This window comes from Pyxicephalus adspersus, chromosome 1 (genome assembly GCF_032062135.1).
Source record: "Pyxicephalus adspersus chromosome 1, UCB_Pads_2.0, whole genome shotgun sequence".
In the NCBI taxonomy this organism is placed as follows: domain Eukaryota; kingdom Metazoa; phylum Chordata; class Amphibia; order Anura; family Pyxicephalidae; genus Pyxicephalus; species Pyxicephalus adspersus.
This window is the reverse complement of record NC_092858.1, coordinates 90,502,489-90,529,779: the sequence shown is the minus strand read 5'-3', so window position 1 is coordinate 90,529,779 and position 27,291 is coordinate 90,502,489. Positions and strand designations below refer to the sequence as shown.

Below are 27,291 nucleotides of genomic sequence, written 5' to 3'. Positions count from 1 at the left end.
GCGCACTAGAGGTTAATCGCAAACAGGGGGATTCCCAGGGCTGCAAGAATGAATGCGGCTCCAAGAATCCACTGCGATTCCGGGGCACTAGAAGTTAATTAACCTCGTAATGATTTCCGCGATCTTCCGATGGTTTCGCCAAATCGGTTTGCCGAAATTTTGCGGACCTATCGGAAGTTCGAGTAATTTTTCGCATTGTATAAATATGTAATATTGTATAAATAAATATATATACATATATATATATATATATATATATATATACATACACACGTTGTTTTTAACAATTTGCACAAATGGTTAACATGTTTCCTTTCTGGGAGGTTTAAAAAATATGTGTGTTGGGAGCCATTCAGAATTACTGACATTGAAACTCTGATTGCGCATTAATATGCATTGCGGTAATATGTAGTAAAATCCACATGTTATTTTGTATTACTGCAATGAACAGGTATAAAGTCTGCCCAACAAAAGTATCTGCAGTATTTTTATGTCATATTGTAAATTCCGGTTATATTTGATCTATCACATCTGTATAACTACACTTGTACGTTAATCGTTAACTACCTGCTTTATCAAAGGCTTAAACTTATTACTGTGCACATCAGATATATGTCAGCTAACTGCAGCAAACACAAGATCATTATTTTTAAGAATGTTTTCCATGGTGAACTGTTATCTTCAGGATCTATCAGCAACCTGTGCTTTGCACTTAACAGGCTTATCTCGCCACACTGCAGTAATATGTTTATAACTAGTGAGGCATAGAGATATATAAAGGAAAAGGAAAAAAAGAACTTGCAACATCCCAGTTGTCTTTAGAGATAGGAGCTTTGCTCATTCTTTATCACCCCCTATGACAGTTTCACCTTCACAGAAGGATAACAGAAAGCTGCAGTGTTAAATTGATCTAAGAACAAGAAGTGTCCTGAGAACAAGTAAGCTTGCTGACCACATGATGACTCTGGGAAGTCACATGTACAGATCTGCAGCCAAAACACAACCATTATCTATGTATCTCTATTATTCTGTGATACAGAACTCTAATAAATTTAGCAAAGGTCACGGAAAGGTTTGTCAAGTGTGTTTATTGCGCTATTTCCATCCGAACTGCAGTTTCACTGCTCCCACATTATGCAGATCTCTGGCTTCTCTTTTTTTATTCTCCCCCTTAACAAGAGATGATTTACTTCTGGGACGTGTTCAACTGGGACATGCCGGCGACATTGACCTTTCCCTCACTCGGAGGCGGGCAGCGATGCATGGAGAGGGGCGAGATACAAACGCCTGCGGCTGTTCCCACTAATGAGAAGCTAATTGGTGGTGTGCGCAGGAATGAAAAGCCATGTCGCTTAATCCTGACTATGCTTCTCCCACGCCTGGCATGCATGCCAAGCCTGTCACCGGAACTAATGGGTATTTAACGATAATAGGGGTCCCCGTGCACAGAACCCCATCCTGGCAGGGGGGGTGGGTGGTGCTCAAGATGTGAAAGTGGCATATTGTTCAGAGCAGTCATTAGGAAAGAGCACAGTTTAGCTGATATCCTGGCAACGTACAAGAGATCTGATCTTATTTCATCTGCTGATCTGTAATGAATTGAAAAAATGATACTGAACACCCTCCTTCCCTCTGGCCATTACACAGAAAGAATAGGGGAGGGGGGTATAGGTAAGGAAGGAGGGAGAAAGTGTGAAAATGAGTGAGATCCAGAAAAAGGCAGAGAAAGGTTCAAGTAAGAGGGAGGAGAGGCAGATGGATTAGTAGAGAAAGAAAAGGGAAAGTGAAATAAACAGAAAAGCAATGATCACAAAAGAATGGTTTCTTAATGAATATTGTAATCCACAAAGATCCATTACAGCCAACACACAAACACACTTAATGCTTATATTGAGACTGGAGCACTGAAAGCAAACATCTGCTTCATTCTTAAAGCCCAACTCCAGGCATTTTTCTTTTATTTTTCTAATAGTCCTCCAGCATTGGTGGAAAATAAAAAAACAACACAGGTCATCATATCATTTTCATCAGATATAATTTTATGTGGGCTTTGTAGTATTTTTGATGCAGATTTCAAATCTGTGTTGTTTTTCTCTAGTACGTCTAGTTTTTGTGATGCAGCTTATTATATATTGTGTGAAATTCTTTATAAACAGCCGTAACATATTACAACACTACAGTTTTCATTTTTTAAGGTTAGAGACCGCACTAAGTGCGATTGATTTCATTTGTCATCATGCTTAGAAATTGCCTTAATGATCCAGACAGTTTCTGTTACGTGTGTGGTTCATTCACGACGAAAGCACAACGTCACCAAATTACCACAGAACTTAAGGTATACAAATTATATTTCGGCTGTCCACTTGGTGACCAGGATAAATCTTGGGCTGCACATGTCATCTGTACCAGTTGTTCGAATGGACTGCATGACTGGCTAAATCCACCTAAAGCAGCAATGCCATTTGCAATTCTGATGGTGTGGAGAGAACCACAAGACCATCTAATCGACTGCTATTTTTGCCCCGTCAACAAAAGTGGATTCTCAGGTAAAACTAAGCACAAAATTATATATCCCAGGCTCAATTCTGCAATTAGGCCTTGTTCCCCATGATGATTCATTGCCAGTTCCGGTACCGCCACATGATGGACTTGCTTCTGTAGAAGGTGATGAGGAATGCGCTGGAGTTGCAGCCAGTTACAACCCCGAATCATCTGATCCTGACTACTTGGCCGATGAAGATTCAGAACCAGAGACCTTTAGACAAGCAGAGCTAAATTATCTTGTTGTGATTTAAATCTTTCCAAAGACAAAGCAGAACTTCTTGCTTCAAGGCCTAAACAGAAGCACTTTGCTTGCAAAGAGTGTAACTGTAACTCACTACAGAAATTAAATCATAACTTGACAACGTTCATCACTAGTGAAGGCTCACAGTGCTACTGTCATGATAAAAATGCACTCTTTAACAGTTTGTCACAAGAGCATGTTCCATCTGAATGATGTATCTTTCCATTGTATCTTTCCATCTATCTTACCATTGATTCCTTTAAAAGAAGCTTGAAAGCAGTCTTACTGCATAATGGTAATTCCAAACCAAGTTTACCGATTGCACATTCCGTTAACCTAAAGGAGTCCTATGACAACATGAAGTTACTACTTGAAGCAAATATCCAGTATAAAACACACCAGTAGAACATCTATGGGGATCTAAAGGTCATTGTCTCGGTGATGGGAATGCAAGGATTCACAAAATATTGCTATGCCTGTGGGACACCCGATCTACCTGAGACCATTATGTCAAGCGTGATTGGCTACCAAGAGATATCCAGAACAAGCAGTGTCAAGCGTGATTGGCTACCAAGAGATAGTCCGGAACAAGCAGTGTCAAGTTTCAGCCTCTGGTGGATCTGCATAAAATATTTCCGCCACCTCTCCATATCAAGTTAGGCTTGATGAAGAACCTTATAAAGGCCATGGGTAAATCAAACTCCATGGGTTTTCAGTACCTTGTTGAGAAGTTTCCAAACATAAGCACTGCAAAAATGAAGGAAGAGATATTTAAAGGGCCACAGATCAAGTCTGTTTTGCAAGATGATGTTTTCAAACAATCTTTCTCAGCAGCTGAGCTAGAAGCTTGCGAAGCATTCAAGTGGCTGTGTGAAAATTTCCTGGGCAACCATAAGTCTCCTGCATACAAGGAAGGAGTTTAGAATCTGCTTGATTCATACCAGAAACTGGGTTGTCGCATGTCATTAAAAATACATTTCTTGCACTCACATCTAGACTTCTTCCCGGAAAATCTTGGTATGGTGAGTGACAAACAAGGAGAAAGTTTCACCAGGACAATCAGTTAATGGAGCATCGCTACCAAGGTTTCTGGAATGAAAGTATGATCGCTGACTACTGCTGGGTGCTGTACCGTGACAATCCAGACAAAGAGTACACAAGAAAATCATACTCCAAGCATTTCTGAGAAATGGTACCTGACGGACACTGTTCAGTAGATCTATACCACAGTGTGCCTTATTTTACCTAACACTAAAGATGTATTAACATTCACTTCAGTGGTGCTTACATTTTAGTACAAAATACATGTACGTACAATGTTAACTATATTAGTACTCATAACTCAGGAACTGTACATGTTGGAGAAAAACTGAAAACAGATCTAAAATCTGCTCGAAAAACTGATTTAAAAAAGTTTACTGTGGTTTCTGATGATTGTCAAAACTAATTTTTGTTGACCTGTGTAATTAGCCCTGGTTGCAATACTCACCTCTTCACAGTGCTGTTCTCTACAGTATAGATGGCCAGCTTTAACCTGGAATACTTATTTACTGTAAGGACCCTTTTACACCCACAATGGCAAACTGCAGCACACACAACCAGCTTTGCACCAGGCCACGCGGCAAACAACAAGCGTTCCGCCACTTGAATGGGAGTAAGGTTCTGAAATGGCCCTAAGTGCAAAATGCCACAAACTCACCACAGTGCCTTTCATTCACTGTAATGGTGATGCCAAATAACTCTGCTCCCTATATCACTGAGGACTGTGAGAACCGTTCATTGCTAGGAGAGTGAAAAGGGATGTTACACAAATTACACTTTGACATGGACAGAAACACCCATCATTAGTTCTAACATATAACATATATTTTTTAATATACAAATTAAAAAATAAAACATTAAAGAAACATTATATAAACATTTTTGGATTTTTGTTTTCAAAAGACTAGATGGCTTTCTATTGTGATAAAAACGTATGCAGAGAAGGACATTTTACTTTCCTGATTTACAGGCTTGTTCCAGGTCAGGACTAATGAAGAACTGGAGCCAGCAAGTCAGCATGACAGCCAGGAAACTAGCATTTTCAGAAAGTGTTCATCAATGGTAGCCACCATATAATGGGACCAAATTGTCCAATTGTTTTTAGAAAAGGTTCTTAACACCAGCCCCCAAATTTTTAACAATTATAGAGAAGTGGAAGAAGAGAGGCTTTTAAGGCATATGGTTGAGCAATTTTTACTGAGGCTATGTACACATGTGCAATATTTCACGATCCTTTCCAACGACTAACGACTGCACGATGCATGATTGAGTGTTGTACATACAGCACCATTCTGCTCTATGAAGAGGAGAGGGGGAGAGCAACAGCGCCCCCCCGCTGCGCACTCTCCCTCTTCACTTCCATTCATTCGTCGTCCAGTCCATCGTCTGTGGATCCTCCAGGACGGTTGTTTGGACGATGGACGACGAGCGTTGTACACATCCCAGATTCAGAACCATTGCAAGTGTGTACAGTTAGGTCCAAAAGTATTTGGACAGAGACAACTTTCTTCTAATTTTGGTTCTGTACATTACCACAATTACTTTTAAATGAAACAACTTAGATGCAGTTGAACTGCAGACTTTTAGCTTTAATTCAGTGGGTTGTACAAAAAGATTGCATACAAATGTGAGGAACTAAAGCCTTTTTTTTTACACAATCACTTAATTTCAGGGGCTGAAAAGTAATTGGACAATTGACTCAAAGGCTATTTCATGGGCTGGTGTGGGCAATTCCTTCGTTATGTCATTATCAATTAAGCGGATAAAAGGCCTGGAGCTGATTTGGGGGGGGGGGGGGGGTATGTGAAAGATTTTGTGGAAGATATACAACATGTGGTCAAAGGAGCTCTCCATGCAGGTGAAACAAGCCATCCTTAAGCTGCAAAAACAGAAAAAACCCATCCGAGAAATTGCTACAATATTAGGAGTGGAAAAACCTACAGTTTGGTACATCATGAAAAAGAAACCAAGCACTGGTGAACTCAGCAACACCAAAAGATCTGGACGTCCACAGAAGAAAACAGTGGTGGATGATGGCAGAAACCCCTTCACACCAGCCAACTAAGTGAACAACACTCTCCAGGAGGTAGGCGTATCGATATCCAAGTCTACCATAAAGAGAAGACTGCATGAAAGTAAATACAGAGGGTGCACTGCAAGGTGCAAGCCACTCATAAGAATAGCCACTCCTCACGAATAGACAGGCTAGATTGGACTTTGCTCAAAAACATCTGAAAAAGCCAGCACAGTTCTGGAAAAACATTCTTTGAACAAATGAAACCAAGATCAACCTTTACCAGAATGATGGCAAGAAAAAAGTATGGAGAAGGCGTGGAACAGCTCATGATCCAAAGCATAGCACATCATCTGTAAAACATGGCGGAGGCAGTGTGATGGCTTGGGCGTGCATGGCTGCCAGTGGCACTGGGACACTAGTGTTTATCCATGATGTGACACAGGACAGAAGCAGCCCAATGAATTCTGATGTGTTCAGAGACATACTGTCTGCTCAAATCCAGCTAAGTGCAGTCACATTGATTGGGAGGATTTTCATAATACAGATGGACAATGACCCAAACATACAGCCAAAGCAACCCAGGAGTTTATTAAAGCAATCTGGTGATGTCAATGAGTTCAAGACTACAGGCTGTCATTACCAGCAAAGGGTTTTCCACCAAGTATTAGAAATGAACATTTTATTTTCAGCTTTTTATTTTGTCCAATTATCTTTCCCTAGTCCCTAAAATTAAGTGATGGTCTTAAAAAAGGCTTTAGTTCCTTACATTTTTATGCAATCTTTTTGATCAACCCACTGAATTAAAGCTGAGAGTCTGCAGTTCAACTGCATCTGAGTTGTTTCATTTAAAATTAATTGTGGTAATGTACAGAACCAAAATTAGAAAAAAGTCTGTCCAAATATTCATGGACCTAACTGTACTTAGCCTGAGTGTCATCTGTCAATGATTAAGGAATTGTTCCTACTGTAGCAGAGCAACCAATCATAAACAAATTGAAAATTTGTTGTTGAAGATTGCAATAAGGATTATGATTACATTTGGGGTAATACAAGCAGTTTTTGCTAGAAATATAAATCTCTAAATTACTAATAATAGAATTGTTTATTAGTGTGTGGGATTCCTAGCCACATGTATAATAGTGTATAATTTTTATAATATACACATATAAGGTATAGTCTGTGCAGCCACATGTAAAATAATATTTTTCAATGTTTGTTTTGAATGCGGTGAATTCAGTCCTGATTACTTTTGCAGGGGTTGAATCTTTATACTTCCCAGGTCACCCTTGAATGATTCCCCACCACCTCCTCACTTTGTAATGCATTTGCTAGAGAGTAGAGGAAACAATTGGAATATCCCATTTATTGAACTAAAAAGCAACAGGTGATAAAATTATATCAGCACCTCACAATATTTACTCAGTAAGAAAGTATAATACTACACCCACACAAATATGTCAGGGACTAGCTTTCAAGAGAATGTATAGTTGTTTTGTGTATGTTTTATTTTTTATGTTTAGGGCGTTGAAAATTAACCTTTAAATCATCCTTCTTTTCCTATATTAGTCAAGTAAATATTGGATATTTTTTTCAATATGTTGTCCACTTTTTTCAGCCAGCAGCTAGAGATTTATTTTCCTTTTTTCTGTTTTATCATTTCTCCTTACCTACTGTTTGAAAGAAACTGTAGGTTACAAAGCTCAATAGCTGAGGGTAAATGATTCTCACTCTCACCCTGTACTCTTCCTAGCATACAGCTCTGGCAAGGGTTTCAATCACAAACAGTTACCAAAAAGGGAACTACCCATGCTATGCTTTCTCCTGTATGATTACTTAAGTAAACTAGTAAGGGTTGCTTATTGATCAACACCATCTGCAAATTCATTGCAAGGACATCTATTGGTCAAAAAAAATCTATAAAGAAGAATTTAAGATTATGCAAATTTTGCAAATTAATTACCCAGGCTTATAATAACTTGGTTGGCCAAATGGTTCATCAATAGCAAATATATATATATATTTATATACATACATATATATATATATATATATATATATAAATATATTAGTTTTTATAAGCTACTTCCACAAAGAGCATTATTTAGACAGAATGCTGCTGCTGACCCATGAGAAGTCCTTTTGATAGGCAGAAAAATCTGCCCCTTGTCCCATATGATTGTTTTAGTTAGAATAATGCAAAAACATGCTACATGCTATGAGAGACATTTACTGATATTCTTCAGTCCATAAAGGGAAAGTTTTTTTGGGGCTCTGACTACTTCTTCTGCCTTCTGACTACTTTTTACATCCCCTAAACTTCCCTACCCTAAGTACCCATTCACCCTTTGTTTAACCTTAACGCAATGCATAACTGAACATTAGGATGCTTTCCATGAAAACTTTGAATGTATTGTTAGAATACCATAAAGAAAATACCCACTGGACATGCACAGTTCCTTTTGACTCACTGGGTCTGATTTATTAAAGCTCTTCAAGGCTGCAGAGGATAGACTTTCATCGGCAAAAATGGGTGATCCAGCTAACCTGGAATGGATTTCTTAAAGGCTTTTTTTTAACACATTTTTTCAATCCTGGACCATATGCATTCCAGGTTGGCTGGATCACCCAGCTTCACTGATGAAAGTGTATCTTTTCTAGCCTTGGAGAGCTTTAATAAATCAGGCCCATTGAGTCTGATTCCAGAAATGCATCACATCTGTGAGTTGCAGTGTACTGCAATGCTATTTAAAGTCTGTTTATTCTGCTTTCCAAAGACTATTTAAAAGGAATAGCACCGCAATGCACCACTCTATGTGTAATGTGTTTCTGCACGTTACAAGGGTTCACTTGATTAGTTTAGCCACAAATGTCTAAATGTGGCAAATAAAATAGAAAAACATTATTACAGTTAGTACATCTTTAAGGCTTGGTGCTGCCTCTTTTAACCCTGCTGCCCTATGCATTGATCACAAGTGTCTTACGTTAAATACAGTCCTGCACCTACAGAACCATAACTTGTGATCATAATGCATTTTATAACTATAGCCTTTTCTTGATCATATGTTTCTATGTTGAGTAAGTAATTTCTGTTTGTGGCAGTGGTATTCTTTTCAAAAGGAAGATGTGAGGCACTTGTGCACATTTTTCATTACAGGGAAAGCGAAAGAAATACAGCAAAAAGGTGGGAGGTAACGCAGGTCAGCTAACAAGAGGATAAAAGACCATAAAAAAAGCACACTAAATAAAAACATAACAGTAGAAACAAATAAAAAACCTGGTGATTAGTAAATGGGAGAGGTGGGCATAGAAATCAATAGTGCGGAGGATGCTGAAGTGTAAGAAAAAATGAATTTATGTGATACCGGGTAAATAGTTACACAGACAACAGTATGGGAAACAACAAGGGCAGACCTGAGCAGAAAGCCGAAATATGTCTGACGGTAAAGGTAAAAAACATGTAAATGAAGGAAGGTATATTACAATCACGCACCTGACAGTACATTCAATGTTAATCTATTTTTGTCAGATGCTTATAACTTATGGGAATATGCTCCAAATCAAAACAGGAATTTGGCAGCTTTCAAGTATTCAAGATCAGAATTTCTGTTCTCTTGTTTCATCAAATTTCATCAACTGGTTTCTGAGACGCAAAACTCATAAAAAATCAATTTTACTGAAATTAAGATTTTTCCTGGAGGATTCTGCCAAAATAGCTGAATAGGTTTTGACAAGCAGAGAGAAACAGAAAGAGAGGCTTCTTGTGAGGCTTTATAATTTTAGACAGGTGGGTATCCTACTCTTTGCATGGGCAATGAACAATACCAGCAAACATTATTCAGTCCCTAGATCAGAGATGTTCTGAACTGTTAATCATAGAAAAATGTGTATGACACTGAAATAGCACCTATGTTAATAATTCTGTGCCAGGATTTTGAAATTTGAAAAATAGCAATAATAAGTTACACCTCTTCTTATGAGATGTGTGAAGTTCTGCATATCTTGGCACCACAAAGATCCATTGCCTGGAAATTTATCTTGGGGGAGGACTGCCATCTGCTGGATTCTTGGGAATCTCAAATTTGGTGAATCTCCACTAAAAATGTTATGTTTAGGAAGAGGAAAATAAAAATGGTGACAAATTTAACATAAATTAAAATATATTTAATCCATTACATTCTGCAAACAGGCGTACAAAGATAACAGATGTTTCTTTATGCCCAGTTAGGTTATTAAATAAGGGAAATACTGATTTACCTATGAGTGTGCTACGTACACATTAATGTATGTAGTAGGGGGGTTGGGATCAGAACCACTTTAGGACACAAATGACCCTCAGAAATTGCCAGATTAGTGGCTCCACTATCTGTGTAACATAATTTCTATTTGTCATTTATGCTTACTAAAAAAATACAGCTTTTTAAATTGCATTTGCAATTTGAATTAGAATACAGTTTTGTTTAAATTGGAATAAAAAAAAACAATACATGCATTTGCACACACCTGCAAAACATCCAAAAGCCCACAGTAACCAAATACTACTGACAAGCAGAGCTCACACTCAGGGTACCACTATTGGCTCTCGCTACACATTTCTGATGGCCCAGAAATATAATGTTCTCACTGGTCAAAAGAAATGTGTAGGAGGTGGGAAGAAGTGAATGGCTAGATGTCAGAGCTTTCCAAGGTATATATGAAAAGAATAAAGAAAAGAACAGTAAAGCTCACTGTAGCTTTATAAGAAAGGAATATGCACAGAAGTACAGACATCATCACAAAATCCCTGACGCATTATGACATAAGGATACTATTAAGCACCTTTGTGCAAAACTCGTCAAGGCTTTTGTGATGATGTCTGTACTCCTGTAGATGCTTCTGATTAAATCGACTTCAGAGCAAGCATGGCCTTAAGTCTTTTTTCTTATAGAGTTTGTAAAATGTGATCCAGGCATAGTCTGAAGTCCAAAAGCATTTTGCAATGTGGTATATAACACTGGCAGCATAAACTCTCTGTTTTGTATATTCATAAGGTGTTAGAGCCTCACTTTTTAGAATGGCACAGCACTCTCATGTAACTGCAAGCTTTTGGTGGCTGCAAGTCAATTCTGCACAGGGGCCCACTGTTGGCTATATCTGCCACTGCTTTATAGTGCAGTCTTGGCACAGGATCACTGTAAAAGAAAAGCACTGGCTCTCTATAATACCTTGCTACAATGTCCAGCTGCTTACTGCTAGTTGTGCTGCTGATTATCTATATTCTGATGGCAACCTCCAGTACTGAACCTATTCTGCTTGCACTGACTTTATTTCTATACCCTAAATAGGATTTTTCTCTGACCCTCTGAATTAGTTGTGTGAATGTAATACCAGGTTTGACCCTAGCCCTCTCTTGACCAACATTTGTTCTGGGATTAGGCTGTGATACTGACGTGCCTTACGTGCCCTAGTCACATTGCTTGAAATGAAGGTCCTGATCTCATAAGCTTACATTCTAACGAAACTAGGTATTTGAGACTTGAAGAACAGAAGCTTGCTTTGAACAAAGATAAACAAATATCTAACTATAAAATATAATTTTATAATAAACATATATAACCTGTCAAACAGTTATTCTCAGGATTAAAAAAAAAACAGAAATAATCTTCAGTAAGAAAAGATGCTGGTGACTGGTAAAAACACAACGTCATGAAGCAGTAGAATCATTAGGGAAACAATTAGTAATAAAACACAGGAAAACAGATCAGTCACGGAATAGATTTGTCAATTACAATAAGAGGCTTCAAGATAATTGGATGATTGAAGTCTACATATGAATGTGTTTTCAGGACACACTTGAAACTTTGACATTTAGAGGACAGCCAAATTGTTTTTTTTTTGTATGTTATGAGGCAGTGAAATATGTTCTGCTGGAAATCATATTTTTTTGCAATTTATGGGTGTCAGGTTTTTGTTATATTCAAAAAGCTGTATATGGTGGCTGATGAATTATAACTTTCATTTATATGTTTGCCAAACCATGGCAACCATATATTACAACGTTTTTTCTTTTTAAATAGTGTTGCTTGTTTTTAGTATGGTGTTATAAATGGTACAGCATATCAGTTCTTTAAAATTATTTAATAAAACAAGCATTTTTGACTTTTGCTGAAATGGTTGTAGAATCAGCACATTATGCACTCATTGGACCTGATTTATCAAAGCTCTCCAAGACTAGAAGGGGAATATAGCCTATCATCGAGGAACCTAGGAGATCCAGCAAACCTGGAATGGATCTTGTCTATGATTGAAAACATTTGCCAGATAATTACAAATATTTTAAGTAATCTGTTACAGGTTTGCTGGATAACCCAGGTCCTCCCATGATAATCTATTTTCTCCAGTTTTAGAGCTTTATTAAATCAGGAAACGCACTAGAAAGATATGGTCAATAGGGACTAAATTTATTTTATTATTTATTACTATACATTTTATAAACTGGACCATATAATTAGGAATATACCCAATGCCTACTTGGGCTCCCTTTTACTGGATTCTTGTTTTTTCAAAAGAATAGCATGCTGGCACAGGTGTATTATAAAGCCAGTAAAGTTAATATCTTGAGGCTCAACTTATAAATGACATTTCTTAATTAGTGCTTTCTGACTTTGCACATGAAAGGACACTCTTGGTAATTGCTGTCTGTTCCTTTGGGATGATATATGATTATCATCAATGCAATCGTTTAGAATGTTCTCATATGTATATTTTAACTAAAAATGTTTCTGTTTAATATTACTATTCATAAAGCACTATTATTCCACCCAGTACGGTTGTCTATGTGCCCCTCAGTGTAGTGGCTTTATGTGGGACATGATAATAGGCAGGCATACTCACTTTCTTATCTCTACCTTTATAAATATTAGACAGTATGTTAGCCTCTCAGGAGTGGTTCTGTTGCTAGACTGACACATTTGCCAGGTTTAGCATACCGCTAATGTAACAGCTTTGGAAAAGCACTTTTTACAGTAAGCAAAAAGGTTTGAGTCAAGCCAGTGCCCCAGGTGGAGCTCTCCATAGTGCTGAAACTTGAAGAGTTAAAATCTTTGTAAATTGCCCCTTTTGATTTTCACAGTGAGATCGCTGTTCATGTTCAAACAAATACAAAATTTGAAGTTAAAATCAACAATGACACATATATAAAGTTCCAAGTACCCTTAAAACCATCACATTGCTATTTTCTAAAGCACGGTTGTTAAAGAAGGAAGATGAATTTTGGCAGTAGAGGGGACACAACTAATGACAGCCTGACAAAGAACCTAATCCTGGAATGTAAATATAAAAATGGAATATTAAATTTTACATTTTTTAACTAGCATGAAACCAGTTCACAAGGGAGGGATTATTCACCTACACATTTGCCATGGGACCCTCTTCTGGGCACTGGGAATCCCTTAAATCAATTAAAATTGATTTGTAACATGTTAAACGTTTTGAAATCGGTGCTTAAAAGGTAAAGTTTTGGCACTACTCAAAGGCAATTATTGCACTGCTTTGTTAATACAATGATTTACCACATCTCAGCATGGGGTATGTTTTTGTTTTTTATATTTGATAAATGAGCAAGGAACACTTTTCGATAAAAAGGGCGAATGTTACAGTATCCACATATTTTTATAAGGCAAATGTCAAGGAATAGTGATTGTGTTGATGTAATTTTGATGCAAAAAACATTTATAAATGTACTCCTAAATATCACAAAGGTTTATCTATCTATAGTCTACTCTACAACACTGTTTCTCAACTAGGGTTCCCCTGGAAGTAAAGAGCTGTTTCTGCACCTTATATCAGTTTAAATGATGCCTATGATCTTTTTGGCTATCTGTAAGGTTGATATTCTTTGCAATGGCCAGCAATCTAAGAGACATTCTTTCTACTGATCACCACACTAATGTACTGTGAGCTGTGGATTTAGTAATTATAGCAGGGGTTCCCTGAAAACCTGAATGTTATTTTACAGGGTCCCCCTATGTTAAAAAGGTCAATACTTAGGTCCACAATTTAGGGCTGCAATTTTCAGACAAGTCAAAATCAGCTCTTAATTAATTTTACAGATATAATTTGCACACATTAATATGCCATAATAATAAATAAATGCATGCCAATAAAAAGCAGTGACCATATGTAATTACAACGTGTACTTTTGTGATAGAAATTTGACAATGTTTTGTCTTTGTCCTTTTCATCAACTTCCCCTTTTGCCCTCTTATATTATATCCGATGAACTGGCATTTTTCTAGTCATTAATAAAGAAAACAGGGCCATGCTAATGAAAGTATTTTCTAGAGGCAATTCCTTAAAATAAGAACATAATTGTAACTGTAGTTTTATTTGGTGACTCAGTAGCCCAAGGGCTCTGTACACAGAGAAAATAAACGTTTCCTCGGAGATCCGCTCCATGTGGCTGCACAATGGTATTGAGCAAATAATTAGAATAACTATATGTTTAGATATAGAGTTCTAAATGAGATTTTGAAGGCAACTAGCTTACAATAGTGACTTTTTTTTTTAATAGCAAAAGCCTTAAATGTAAAAACTCATTGCATTGTATGTAATAATAGTCCAGACATTTTAAAGGCTGTTAATGTGTATTTAAACACTGTGAGATGTATGTATTATATTATAAGTTACCCATCCTTAGATGTAGTAGATGCATTATTTTTTTCCAGGCATTATTCTTTTATTTTAGGTTTTAGCATAGACTATTGGAACATAATGGTGCTGATTTATCAAAGCTCTTCAAGAACGGAGAAGATGACTATCATGAGTGATCCAGCAAACCTGGGTTGCATCTGGTCCAGGATTGAAAAACATTTGCCAAACAATAGCAAATATTTTTTATTAAATTCATTCCAAGATTGCTAGATCACCCAGGGTCCCTTATGATAGTATATTATAGTGATAATATATTTTCCAGTCATGCAGAGCTTTAATAAATCAGACCCAAAGTGTCACATCATAAAGGCAGCATGAATAAAAAGTCTTAACATATAGATGGAGAATAGAAGACTGGCCACACCAAGCAGATGACACAGCTTTATTCTAAACTAAGCATCATATATACAGAATATATATCATCTCTATGTAATTTACAGAACAGTGAACGGAGAAAATCTGAACCAGGTAATAGCAGAGAGACTGACTTTTACAAGGTAAATGGGTCCCATTATACCCTGACAGTCCAAAACCTATTGGCAACAGCTCTTAAAAATTCCCACAGACACTAGTCATAGAGAAAGATATTAGAGAAAGTCACCAAAGTGTAGTGAAACATACGTGAACACCAGTTTTCATTGCTGTCTGTGTCACCTATTTGGGGGACTCACCCTCTATTTTTCCTGGTGACCAATGCCACCCAAACAAAGAGTATGGGGAAAACCCAAAACTTTGAGCTGTAACCCGAGCTAAAATTAAATGAAAATTTTCAAATCTGCTCTTGTAACAATCCACTAAGATTGTAATTTATTTTACATTTATTTGGAGAGAATTTTCTGCATTTAGTGATGTTCTTCCACAATGGGATAGGAGTTTTAACTTTTCTATACAATAAAACAAACAAAAAAACCCTTGGCTTTGAATGCATCTTATAGAACAGTTACCAAAGGGTTAACTTAGGTTTATCACACCTGGCCTAACATCCTAAGTCAAACACAGCAGAATGCAGAGGTATACTAACCACACTGCCGATATTGGCCTTTTTCTTTTAGGTTGTCATAACATAATCATAGAGAGACTTGAAGCTTGTTTCTGTGGTTTCTAAATGATAGCATTGAACAGTGTTATGGAGGTTTCAAAAGGCTCCTTCACACCTAAGTAATTTCCCAAATGTTTAAAATAAAGAAAGCACATTGATTAAGTACTCCTTCTCACTGATTTGAAGACAACATCCATTCTGCGCTGACCTTACGAAGTGCTGCTCACAGAAGTTTGGATATATTTTTACAGGTTGCAGTGACAGACATCCTAAATGAATGCCTTCACTGAACCAAAACCACACTTGAAAATATTACAGGTGAACATTTTTAATTACTGCCAATTTTCAAATGCATAATCAAGAAAAGGCCCTTAACCTTTATTTAATTATATACAAAAACCCAATGTCATATTTTAGTAGCGTTAATTCTGCTGTGCTAGGAGAAGTGGGGAAATTGGGATAGGAATGGTTTGCATATTTACTTTCTCCAGTCTTAAACATGTTAAAGCAGGTAAATATATATATGTAGACAAAAAGCAAATGCTAAATTATTTTTATCTTAGAAAATATAACTTAGCATTCTGATAAAACCCTCTAAAATGAAAATACTTATTCCAAGGTTGGTTTAAAAAATGCTTTACCATGGATAATTGGTACACAATACTTTTTGTCATCACAACCTTTTTGTCAAGTACAACCTGTAGCTAGCTATGATTTTTGGAAACTTTCTAAAAAAAATTATTTAAAATGTCCCATGCTTCCAGAACCACTCTTTCACATTGTGGGCCTTATGAATCCTGGCATTGTTGTTTTGCAAACCCATTAATAGGAAAACCTGGTCATTTAGTATATTTAGGACTGTCTAAGGACTGGTTAGCTGCAACATATTGACATTTTGGTCTTGGGTTTTGTTATCTCTTTAAGCAATCCAAGACCTAGGCCCTGATTTTTTAAAGCTCGCCAAGGCTGGAGATAATACACTTTCACCAGTGAAGCTAGGTGATCAAGCAAACGTGGAATGGGTTTCTTCAATGTCATTTGCTATTTGCTAGCAAATGCTTTGAATCCTGGACCAGATCCATCCCAGGTTTGCTGGATCACCCAGCTTCACTGGTGAAAGTGTATTTTCTCCAGCCTTGGAGAGCTTTAATAAATCAGGGCCTTAAAATACAACTGAATATAACAACGATATCATACAAATATTAGTTCTGCTATAAGTGCATATTCTGATACCTTAAAAATAAGCAATATCAGAGTTATCACAATAGTGAGAAGAAAAACTTGTAATTACTGCAATGTGAAGGTGTTTGTAGTCATGGGAAACGCAACGGGCAAAGCTGGGAGAACTCCAGTAAGCGACCCCCTGAGGATTTAGCAGACACCGCCGGCTTGCCGAACCTGCAGGAATACAAACGTTGTGTGAGCCAAGAGAGAAGAACACATGGAATCTAAAACAACTGCGATAGGCAAAAAGAAAAGGGGAAAAAAAAGTTCAGCGTTGGCAACATAGAATAAAGGAACGTAAAGAATTAATGAGGAAAAGAAAATCCGAAAGATTGACAAATACAGTGAAATAAAAATTGCAGAGAGATAAAAGGACTATAAAAGAAACCTGCGATGATCAAGTAAAACTGACCTGTAGCATTCGGAGGACATTTGTTGTAAACAATTTCGCCTGCGGCTGCTTTCTTCCAGGTCATAGACATGACATATTCATCTTTGCACATCTCATGTAACGCTGTGAGGAAGGGAAGCAGCAACATGAAATAATCCAATACTATGTTAGCTAGAAGCTGCCAACCCAACCCAATGTGAATTCTCAGTTATCGTTAGCCTGGAAGACAAGATCTCACAGCTTCCAATCATGTTATACACCTTGTATTTGACATAGGGGAGGCTATGCAGAGAATCTGGCCTTCTTTAATATGTGTAAAAAGCACGCTGTGACCTTCCTAGGAAACATGAACACTCATTGCTATTCCCTTATTGTACGCTTGCTAGCCTGTCAGCAAGAGCCCACAGATAGAAAGCAGGCACGCTGAGAGGATGAAAGGAGCACAAAAGAGGAGTAAAGAAACAACGGTTGAAAAAAAAAGCGTGGAGAGCAAAAAGAAGTGTAGGAGGCCTGATGCATAGAGGACAGCGGATGTGCACAGGTGCAAAGAACAAAGGTGATGGAGGACAGAAGGTTAAGTCAGGATAGGTTTCAAAGCAAGACCGGGGAAAGTAGGAGGTGCACATAGGAGAATGTGCGCAATATCCATGCTGGAACTTTAATAACCGTGGTAACACATAAAACACTAATATTTTTCAGTAAATGATGAATAGTAAAAAAGTAATAGGCTAAGACTATAAATAGGTAACAAGCAGTTATCCATAGCAACCTAGTGGAAATCAACTTTTACCCGAATGACTGCTAGCAGCTTACATCCAGTCGGTAGCTATGGGTAACTGCTATTTTTTGCACAGTGTAATGAAATAAACGACCAAAGGCATTTAGGAACCACTAAATATACAAAGCACAATATTTAAAGCACCTGTTTGCCTATATGAACTATCTAAACAAATGCTATATCTATATTCAAAAACACACCTAAAAAATGTACATGTTATTGCATACCACAGCAGGTACAGCAGGAAACCTGCACAATAATGAATAACTTGAACATTAACTGTAATCATTATTTGTATTAACAATGAAATTCACGGGACAAAATTATATAGGTATAACTGAAATTCATCATAGAAACTGTGGTCTGACATAGCTGAACCATACGCAAGAGACTAAATTAACCTTTCCCACCCTATTTTAAACACAGGAGAACCCTTAAATTAATTTTCAGGTCATAGGGAAACTTCTAAATTTATTATATTTGCAAATCTTGGAACAAAAAATATAAACCATAAGAGCTAAAACACACCTTGAAATTAGTGAGTTTTATGTGTGTTGCGGTTCTAGTTAATATGAATGGCACCAAAATAATCAGGGCAACACAGGTGTTTCAATATACCACTGTGCACAATAACACACTACAGTGCATTGTGGTGCACTGGGTGGTAAAAAATGCTGCATGTCCATTTTTGTATATACCTGAGCAATGGCAGAATGAACTGCTTTAACTGATCTCATGTTAACTTATGACACAGTGTAAATGGGCAGAAATATGATTGGGTCCTAACTTCCAAATATAAAAATAAATGTAAAAAAATAGACATGTAGCATACGTTTCATAATTGATACCCATCTTTTGTTAATAATGATTTTTATTATTATGAATAATATATTGATTAAATTATAAATAATAAAATATTTTGAATAAAATATAATAATAATAATAATAATAATATTAATAACAATAACAATAATAATAACAATTATAGCAATAGAAGAAACACAAACAATGGAAATTGTAGTGTTGCCTCACATTGGGGATCACAGTGGAAAGGGCACCCATACAATAGAGAGTAGTAATGAACCATCTTACATGTACATTTAGAGAAGAAGGGCCTTTTAGAATGGTGGTCAGTGAGTGGACAACCCAGTAGGTATGTTCAAACTGGAGAAGAGGTTACAGTGCCATTACCGCTTGCCTGTAAACTGCTCCCTCAGGAGAGATGCTGCATGTTGTCCAATAGAGAATGGGTTGGGTGGAAGTACGTGGTCCAGTTCCACTCACTGTCACCTGCTGCCAAATCTGAAAATTCAGTGATGTGGTTGGCTGGCAAGGTGCCAGTCACTGGGAGTCACATAGACTGCTTGATCGCGTTACAGGTCTGAACCTACTCTTATATTGGCAGCCAATAGTAAAGGGCCCGTAATGGGTAGTCAGTGGAAGAAAGTCCCCATTACACTGGAGGTCACGGATTGTCCCATACAATACTGCTTGTTGAGAAAAATGGCAGCACCATAGATAGCTATAAAAACAAATAAATGGTGTCAGTGACTACTAATCTGCATAGAATAGGTGCTCATTGTTAAAGTCCAACCTGTGATGGACCCCGGGTTCCACAGAAAAACTAGCCTTAAAAGTACCAAGAAAACGTCAGGTTTTCTCAATTTCAGCTGACCAACAGTTTTTATGAGAATGTTTCAAATAATAAAAGCATTCCTAACCTAAACATTCGCTAATATATACTTTAAGAAAAAATATAGTTCATTAGCGTCCAGTTGATTCCAGATCTAATTATGATCATGACATAATTCATGTTACTACATCTGTAATCAAGGGGTGTTCCTGTTTCTAAGAATTTATAAGATTATACAATAAGTAATTTTGGGCAACACAGGCAAAGAGCAGTGATGGGCTCTGACCAATCAAGTAGTAGGATTCTACAAAACAGGCATACGATACTACTGGATTGGTTTGCTCAGAATAACTACTCATCAATGTTCTTTGTATTTCATTACATGTGCACATATCCGAGTGTGTGATGTCGCCTGTGTGAATCACACAGAAGACATCTTGCCATGGAATCCCTAACCTCTACAGAAAGGGCATGTCTGCTCAGCACATATAGCAGATGCAGAGAGTGGGTACCTGGGCACTTCTTTTCATTGCACGTCCTGACCTCGTCCCCGGAGCCCTCGCACGGGTATCCTTGCAATCCTGTTCCCTGACACATCCGGTAGCGACGCTGCCAGCCACTGTCACATGTTTTGGAGCACAAGCTCCAATGATTCCACGGGCCCCATTTTCCATCAGCTAGAGAATGTGAAGGGGGCAGGAAGCAAAGGAAAGTGTAAACAGGATCGGGATCACAGAAGGATATCAAGAGAGGACAGGGCAGAGGAAAGTTAGAAAGGGTAAGAGTTTAGAAATTAGAAAAATAGCAAACATGTAGACAGAATACAGAGTAAAGGAAAGCATAAACCAGGAATTAAGCAGGAGGAAGGAGAATCAAATTAACGCGTAATGTGAGAAGAATTAAAGAACTGCGTAATGATATATAAATCAGAGAACAGAAAATGCCATTGAGTATTAGGAAAGAGTTGAATGATCTGAAATGTGGGAAAAGAAAAAAGAAGCACACAGGTGGTAGTAACTGTGACTAATCCCTCAAACCACAGCACTATAAGTGTAATGAAAGGCAGTGAAATCATCAACCATTTTTATAAGCATTTATTAGCTATCTTGCTCTTTATGTGCAGACATACACAGCTCAGCTGTAATTCTTTGTAGGTGTTCAGGCTTTAGTTGATGTCTTACGTGGGTTGTAGCCATAGAATCAACACAAAGCCTAGTGGATGCCACAAGTGCTAGATTTGTACCATATGCCCTCTTATTCCACCTACAGGAGTGTCACCCGTTATTTTACTGTGGATATTTCTGGTCCCACATAAAAATTTTTTACTATTCTTAAAATGGTCATTTTATTTCCTACAATTATTGGGTTTACAAATGGATGATTAAATTACAACTTTACTCATTTAGAACAAAAAACTGTAAAGGTTTACAAAACATCCACTTACCCTTCCATGCAGTCCAGCGATGTCTGGCTATCTCCTCCTGTCTCCCACGCCATCTCAAATTCTGGCATCTTCTCCTCTTCCACCTGTACTATACAGTACCTTGCTCATCACCATTCATCAGGGGCGTTCCACTCTTTAAAACCCCATTACCCAATAAAAACATAAAAAATAAAAGCCCACACAGGGAGTGTTTCCGTTTGATGATGGCTGTTGAGGTTGCAAAGGCTCTTCCCCGTGCAACTTCCTGATGAATGGTAAAGAGTCGGGTACTTACAAGATACAGACACAGAAGCTATCCCAGCATTCACTGCACTGACATTAAAGAGAACAAGGGAGGGGCCATGTCTACTATTTTTTTAAGTGAATTTAAAGTTTTTCTTAAATATAATATACTAATGTTTGCTCTATAAATTATGTGCTTACCAGTTTTACTATATTCCTACTTCAAAAAAGTAAGAACACAAGGGTCAGGGTGCTTCTTTCCTTGAATTTCGGCCTGTATGTTTACATGACATTGGCTGCTAAGAGCCCAGTATGAATTTAGTAAGTATTTGAAATAAATCGCTTGTGAATTTCTTTCTAATAAATTGCTGCATGTTAATTTTGCATTAACATTGTAAGAAGAAGGAAAACATTAAATTGCCCAATGTACTTAAATCCTTACAAAATACAGGTTAGGTCAAACTCTGTACAGGTCTATCTGCATTTACTGTGTCATTTATCATGCCATGGAGAAAGCATTCATGTAGCTACTGTTTGTTCAGTGTTTTATAAACCTCTAGCTACATAAAGGATTTAGATAGATAATAATGATTACCTGCAAAGTTGATGATTTTTGTTGTCTCTGCAATATTGCATTTTACAGTATAAAGAAGCTGAACTTCAAGGCCACATAGAAAAAATGAAGAAAAAAAATAGAGAGAGCAAGAAAAAGAGGGAGACAGTTCTCTCTGGACATAGGAGATGAAAACGCAATACCATTAATTGGGACTATTGCGTGTCAGCAAGAAGTTCAACACCCTACAGACAACTGTCTCAAGTAAATATTATGTACTACACATTACTAAATGTCATTATTGAGTTACATTTTGATCTAATCAGTGATTAAAAATTCATGTGAGTTCCAACCAAAACTTTATTTTCTTTCAGATGGGAAGAGTTTGATACCTCTGGGAAGTTTATATTGCTGTCTGTGACCAGCATTCTCCTAAGTGACCCCAATTTAACACCAGGACATAAATGAAGGGAAGGATGGGACAGGTGGGTCAGACAACAAAAACAACGGTCAATGTAGGTTACATTGTCTATTGATGTCCCCCATTTTCTGTGCCATTGCTTCTGTCTGTGAAAGTTCTCATTTATCCAGGTGATGGTATAACTATTTGTAGTCACATTAAGTTAGACTTCTGTAATGTTAAAGACGTTTCCCTATTCATGGAAGCATTTTTTTCATCAAATTCTAGCATGTCTTTACTATAGCAGGGTCCCTTTAGGGTCTAAGGTGTTCTTTTTTGTACATGCTGAACGGTTCTAGGATCTGTTCTCCCTAGGGTGTGATGGTTGGCTACCTTCTGTTGCAAGGAAGGAAACTGGCTTTAGCGATGTGGCAGCCAACCACAGTCCCAGTGCATTACCTGTTGGACATATTGTGATGTTTGGTGCCTTATTAGATTGGGTTTTTAAAGCTTAGAGGAGCTCACCATGGTTCACTAAAAGAAACTAGGAAAGTCGGAGCAGACTGGCCCTATGACCCAATGAACCTAGCTAGGCAAGTTATGGAAGATTCAACCACTGAGGGGATGGGCCTAGTTCCCAAAGGTAAAGGACTACATTTCAGCAGAGAAGCCAAAGGAGAAGGGACCCGAAAGAGAGGTGCTTTAGGACAGGATCCTGTTGGTGCTGAATTCAGGACTGCTTGAATAAGGAGGAGAGATGTTCCTCTCATTGCCTGTTATGGATTTAGAAGTTCATTGAGGATGCTAAAGGTCATCTATCAGAGTTGACAGTGATGGATTGCATTTGGATGTGAACTGCCGCTGTATTACACTCTGCTACCCTAACCCCCTCTCCTATGCATTATGTTAGAATAAATTCTTCTAAACTAAGATGCATGAGCCTCTATGATTTCTTATTGAATGTATTTGCATTTCAAACAAGACAGTTGTCAATTTAGGGGTTAAATATCATGCTTTTAAGCATCTAAAAATCTCATGTGTTACTGCAAGATGGAGACACCACACCAGGGAAATGTAAAAAACATGCTTAAAGGTAGAGGATTAGAAGGAGGACTAAAAAAAACAGTTCATGCAGGATTATACAAAGAGAAAAAAATGGAGGGAATCCTATCTCAAGATTTTATAAAATAGTCTAGAGAATATGATATGAACTACCTATGTGTCAATGGGAAGAAGGCAGATTGTTAATTAATTTCAGTAATCTCAAAGTGGGATTGAGTGTGTGGAACAAAATTATTTTAGTAGGTCAAGATGCCGCTAAGAGCCCTTTGATTGTATGGCAAAGGCTACAAGTAAGATTTCAATCATTTTTTACCAGGGATTTAACTCCTTGTAGACAGTTGTTATATATGCAACACATTGATTTTATTTGAGCAGCTGCAAACAAGGAGTTACATACCTAAAAAAGAGATTAAACTTTCACATAAAAGTCTGACTTGATTCAGTATCTGAGTCAATTGCTTACACAGGTAATTAAACTTGCTTACCAGTCACAGTGAAAGCTATCATGTCTAAATAAATCATCCAAATGATGACTACCTTACTATCAGACGTTTTCTATTACCCTACCTAAAGGGTCTCTGGGGCCACAGAGTGCTGCATTTCTGCCTTAGTAAAACCATTTCATATAAAATAATAGGTACTGCACCCACATTAAAGAGAACCAGACATATCTAGGCTTCAGCAAACATCTTAAGATTCAGTTTTAAAAATGAAATACAGGTGCATCCTGTATCACTTTCATACTAGAATATTATATGCAAGGTGTCTACATGCATAACCCAGTGTGCAGGAATGTGCAGGTCATGAACACTTCCAGGAACATACTGTAAATCATTACTGTATATTAGAGCTCCTTGGGTTTTGTAGCTCTTTATGAGATACCTGACTATAAGTACACCTCCATGCTTACAGTTTACAAAAGTGAATTTTATTTTATTATACATGAAAGATGACTAAAGAACATTTTATACTTTCCCCTTTGCCAAAGTATATGTCAAGCACTTCTGTTGCGTTTTTACTTATATCCAGGGCTCCATAATAAAATTTGGACTTCACTGTCTTTAAGAAGTCTTCAATTTCAGAACATGGTGCAACACAGGAGTTTGAACTCTCTGATTTTATCCAAAATTAGGAAAAAAAAGGTTTTTGCTAGATATATTCTTTTAAATTCTCTGCGTTTGACAGCTGGGCGCGCATAGCAATTGCTGCATATATATTTCCTATATAATTTTTGCATTTAGCAATAATAAATTTAAATTCTTGGATACACTAATCTATGTCTACTTCTTTTAAAGCAGGTGACAGTATTCCAGCAGTGACACTACCTTGTTCTAAAGGCCGGATTACCTGGACAGTCTGGATTATTGCACTCCCTTGTGTCCGTCTGCTGTCCCTTACACTCTCCTCCAGCTTGGCCTGTGTTGCTGCACTTCCTACTCCTTTGTTGGGTCCCATTGGAGCACGTCACTGAGCATCTTCCCCAAGGACCCCAGTCAAGCCATATCCCCTCCACTGAACAGAAAGGGAAAGAAAGAGAAAATCTGAGTGAATTTAGCTGTCTCAGACAAACAAGCCAGATGTGTCCCCCTCCCACTGGAGATAAATGCACAAAAGCTATACACAATAAATATTATTTAGTGTGCAATCGCATTCTATAAGTGGAACCTCATAAAAAAATCTTAAAGCCAGAAATCTTCCAACCTCTGTGGGGACATCCCTTGACAAGGACAGGAGGAGGAAGCAACCTTTCAAGTGAATGTGATGAATTAATCATGGGCACATAGGTAGCCAGTGATAGATGGGGTCAGGGTTCTGGAACAGTGGCTCTTAACCCCTTTTGACTGCTGCGTAAGGAATTCATTGCCCTGTACTGCTCCTCTGATCTAAAAAACCTGATCCAAATGATGGAATTCAATGTCTAGAGACCAAGACACTTGGCCTGTGAATCAGGCAGTAATGATAGAAAGACAAAGATTGTGACAAACAATAGAGTGCATTTGTCCCATCCGGTCTGCTCTTTTTCAACATTCGCTTATACACAAGCTCTTTTTTAAGCTGTCACTTTATAAAAGCAGTGTCACATTTTCAGGTTTTGATACAAAGACAATATTTGACTGCTGGGCTGAATTTAATAGATAAGGAAATTTCAAATTTAAAGCAAAAGATTACAATCCTTACTTTTCAGGACAGCTAAACAAACTACAAAAACGAACTTATTTACAGAAACACGTTACAGAATCATATTTTATTTAACTCTAATTATATAGTAAGCTATTATTTTTAAAAAAATGTAAAATACTAGTATGCAGTAGTAGCCACAAGCTATTAAAAATATAGCTCTCATTACAAAAGATGGGTTAAGTAATTGGTTGATGTGTTTCCACCTTTGCATTATTTTATTGAGTGTTTCAGGGATTCCATTCCACAGCATGAAAAGAGTTATTCGCCTGCTATGGTGCTCCAGATACATTTTTGAGAGTTTTCCACTGCACATAAAGTCCGACATGATAAATGTCTTTAAGTACCTAAGGAGACAATATACAGATTAAGGTCAAACATTATTGTGGGCAAGTTTGGAAAGTCATACGGGAGCCCATAAAGAGAAATGGATTGAGGGTGAATTTTCACATAAATCAAAGAGATCCACGTTATTCCGCAGGAGACATCCTAGTTATGATAGTGAGAGACGAGCCAAGCTGCTGTATTCCTTAAAAGAAGCCTGGCAATGGTGCCTAGTAAGACTGGTGCTACATATGAGGTTTTGATGATTAATAAAAAGATTTAACCCAATGTTGACAGCGGTCTCAGCTGAAATCAATATATTGCAGGTAAACTAGTTGTTAATAAAGGGTTTTAACTTTTACACACAAGCCATTAGAATCTCATGTTTAGCTCTATCCTAAGTGTGTAAGCAAGCAATGCAAGTAATCCAAATTAAATATGCTTATCAGATCCTTGGAAAAATTCACATAATAGGTCAACCTGAAAAGGTTATTTAATTATGTTTTTTTAGGTAATTATTCAGTAATAATTTGTTAGCCTGTACCTTATGATATCTTTTGCTTATTGATATGTGAAGTGCTGAATTTACCCAAGGTATTTGGGCTGTTCACATCAGCATTTTGTGCAAGAAAGCATTTAAATTTTTACATTTTCTTGGTTGTGATTGGGTTGCAAAATGGAATTTTCTGCATCCACTAAGCTAAGTCAAATATACCTTGCAGAGTGATAATTCACTTTCTTAAGTGAATATTCTAAACTCCTTTATTAGATCAATGTTAGATCAATTAGATCTTTAATGAGATTATTGGTTCAATAACCTGCTCTATCTGTTTTTGGCAGTAACTGTAGTCTGTGCACTCAGAGTAGCATTACTTGATGGGACTACCATACTAAACACACTCCTAATATGTATATGGCAACAGTCTGTCAAATGTTGGTTTACCTTACAAGCCATCATTGCATGTGTGTATCCGTGTATGTGCATGTGACAATCAAACATTTTTTTATTTTACATTGCGTGCGGAGTAGATGGCACATGTTTATACAGTGTGCTACATGACTGCACATTGCTGCCACATGATCACACCCTCATCTGAAGCATTGATGCACACATCAGTTTATACAGTATTTCACAAATACAATAACTTCAAATGGCAGACTTGATGTTTGGCTGTTACTTTATGAACAAATGCTTGCACGACACTATGACTTTGAGACTAGAAACTTGTGCAGCACACAGAGGGTGTGGGGGAAGAAGTAAAGACTCTGTTATTGCATGGCTTATAATTACTCTTCTCTAAGAAAGAATATCAATTTCCCTAAATGGAGAGTAAATGTCGCTTTTATGTTCCTCTGATGTTCATGGTGGAAGTCTACTGCTAACTAGTTCTAAAACTTTTTAAAAAAATAGTTGTTAGTAGCCATACAGTCCAATTTGTGTTTTAAAAAGAGCATACAGACTGGTTCAGACATGTACACATGCTTATGTGCACACCTGGTGTCTTCCTGACT

General features: G+C 37.4%; 1 protein-coding gene across 11 annotated transcripts in view; it reads right to left on the bottom strand.

The window, feature by feature from the left end:
- ADGRB2 (adhesion G protein-coupled receptor B2) overlaps positions 1–27,291 on the bottom strand; it is a 266,457-nt gene that overhangs the window by 59,346 nt on the left and 179,820 nt on the right. For 8 of the 11 annotated variants that reach the window (XM_072418512.1, XM_072418549.1, XM_072418523.1 and 5 more), the window contains exons 5-8: positions 24,625–24,789; positions 20,109–20,273; positions 17,207–17,308; positions 16,862–16,968 (exon numbers count right to left, since the gene is read on the bottom strand). In XM_072418512.1, coding sequence (XP_072274613.1) covers positions 16,862–16,968; positions 17,207–17,308; positions 20,109–20,273; positions 24,625–24,789 — 539 coding nt within the window. The remainder of the gene's footprint in view (positions 1–16,861; positions 16,969–17,206; positions 17,309–20,108; positions 20,274–24,624; positions 24,790–27,291) is intronic. The other 3 variants (XM_072418566.1, XM_072418577.1, XM_072418598.1) reach the window with 3 other exon arrangements.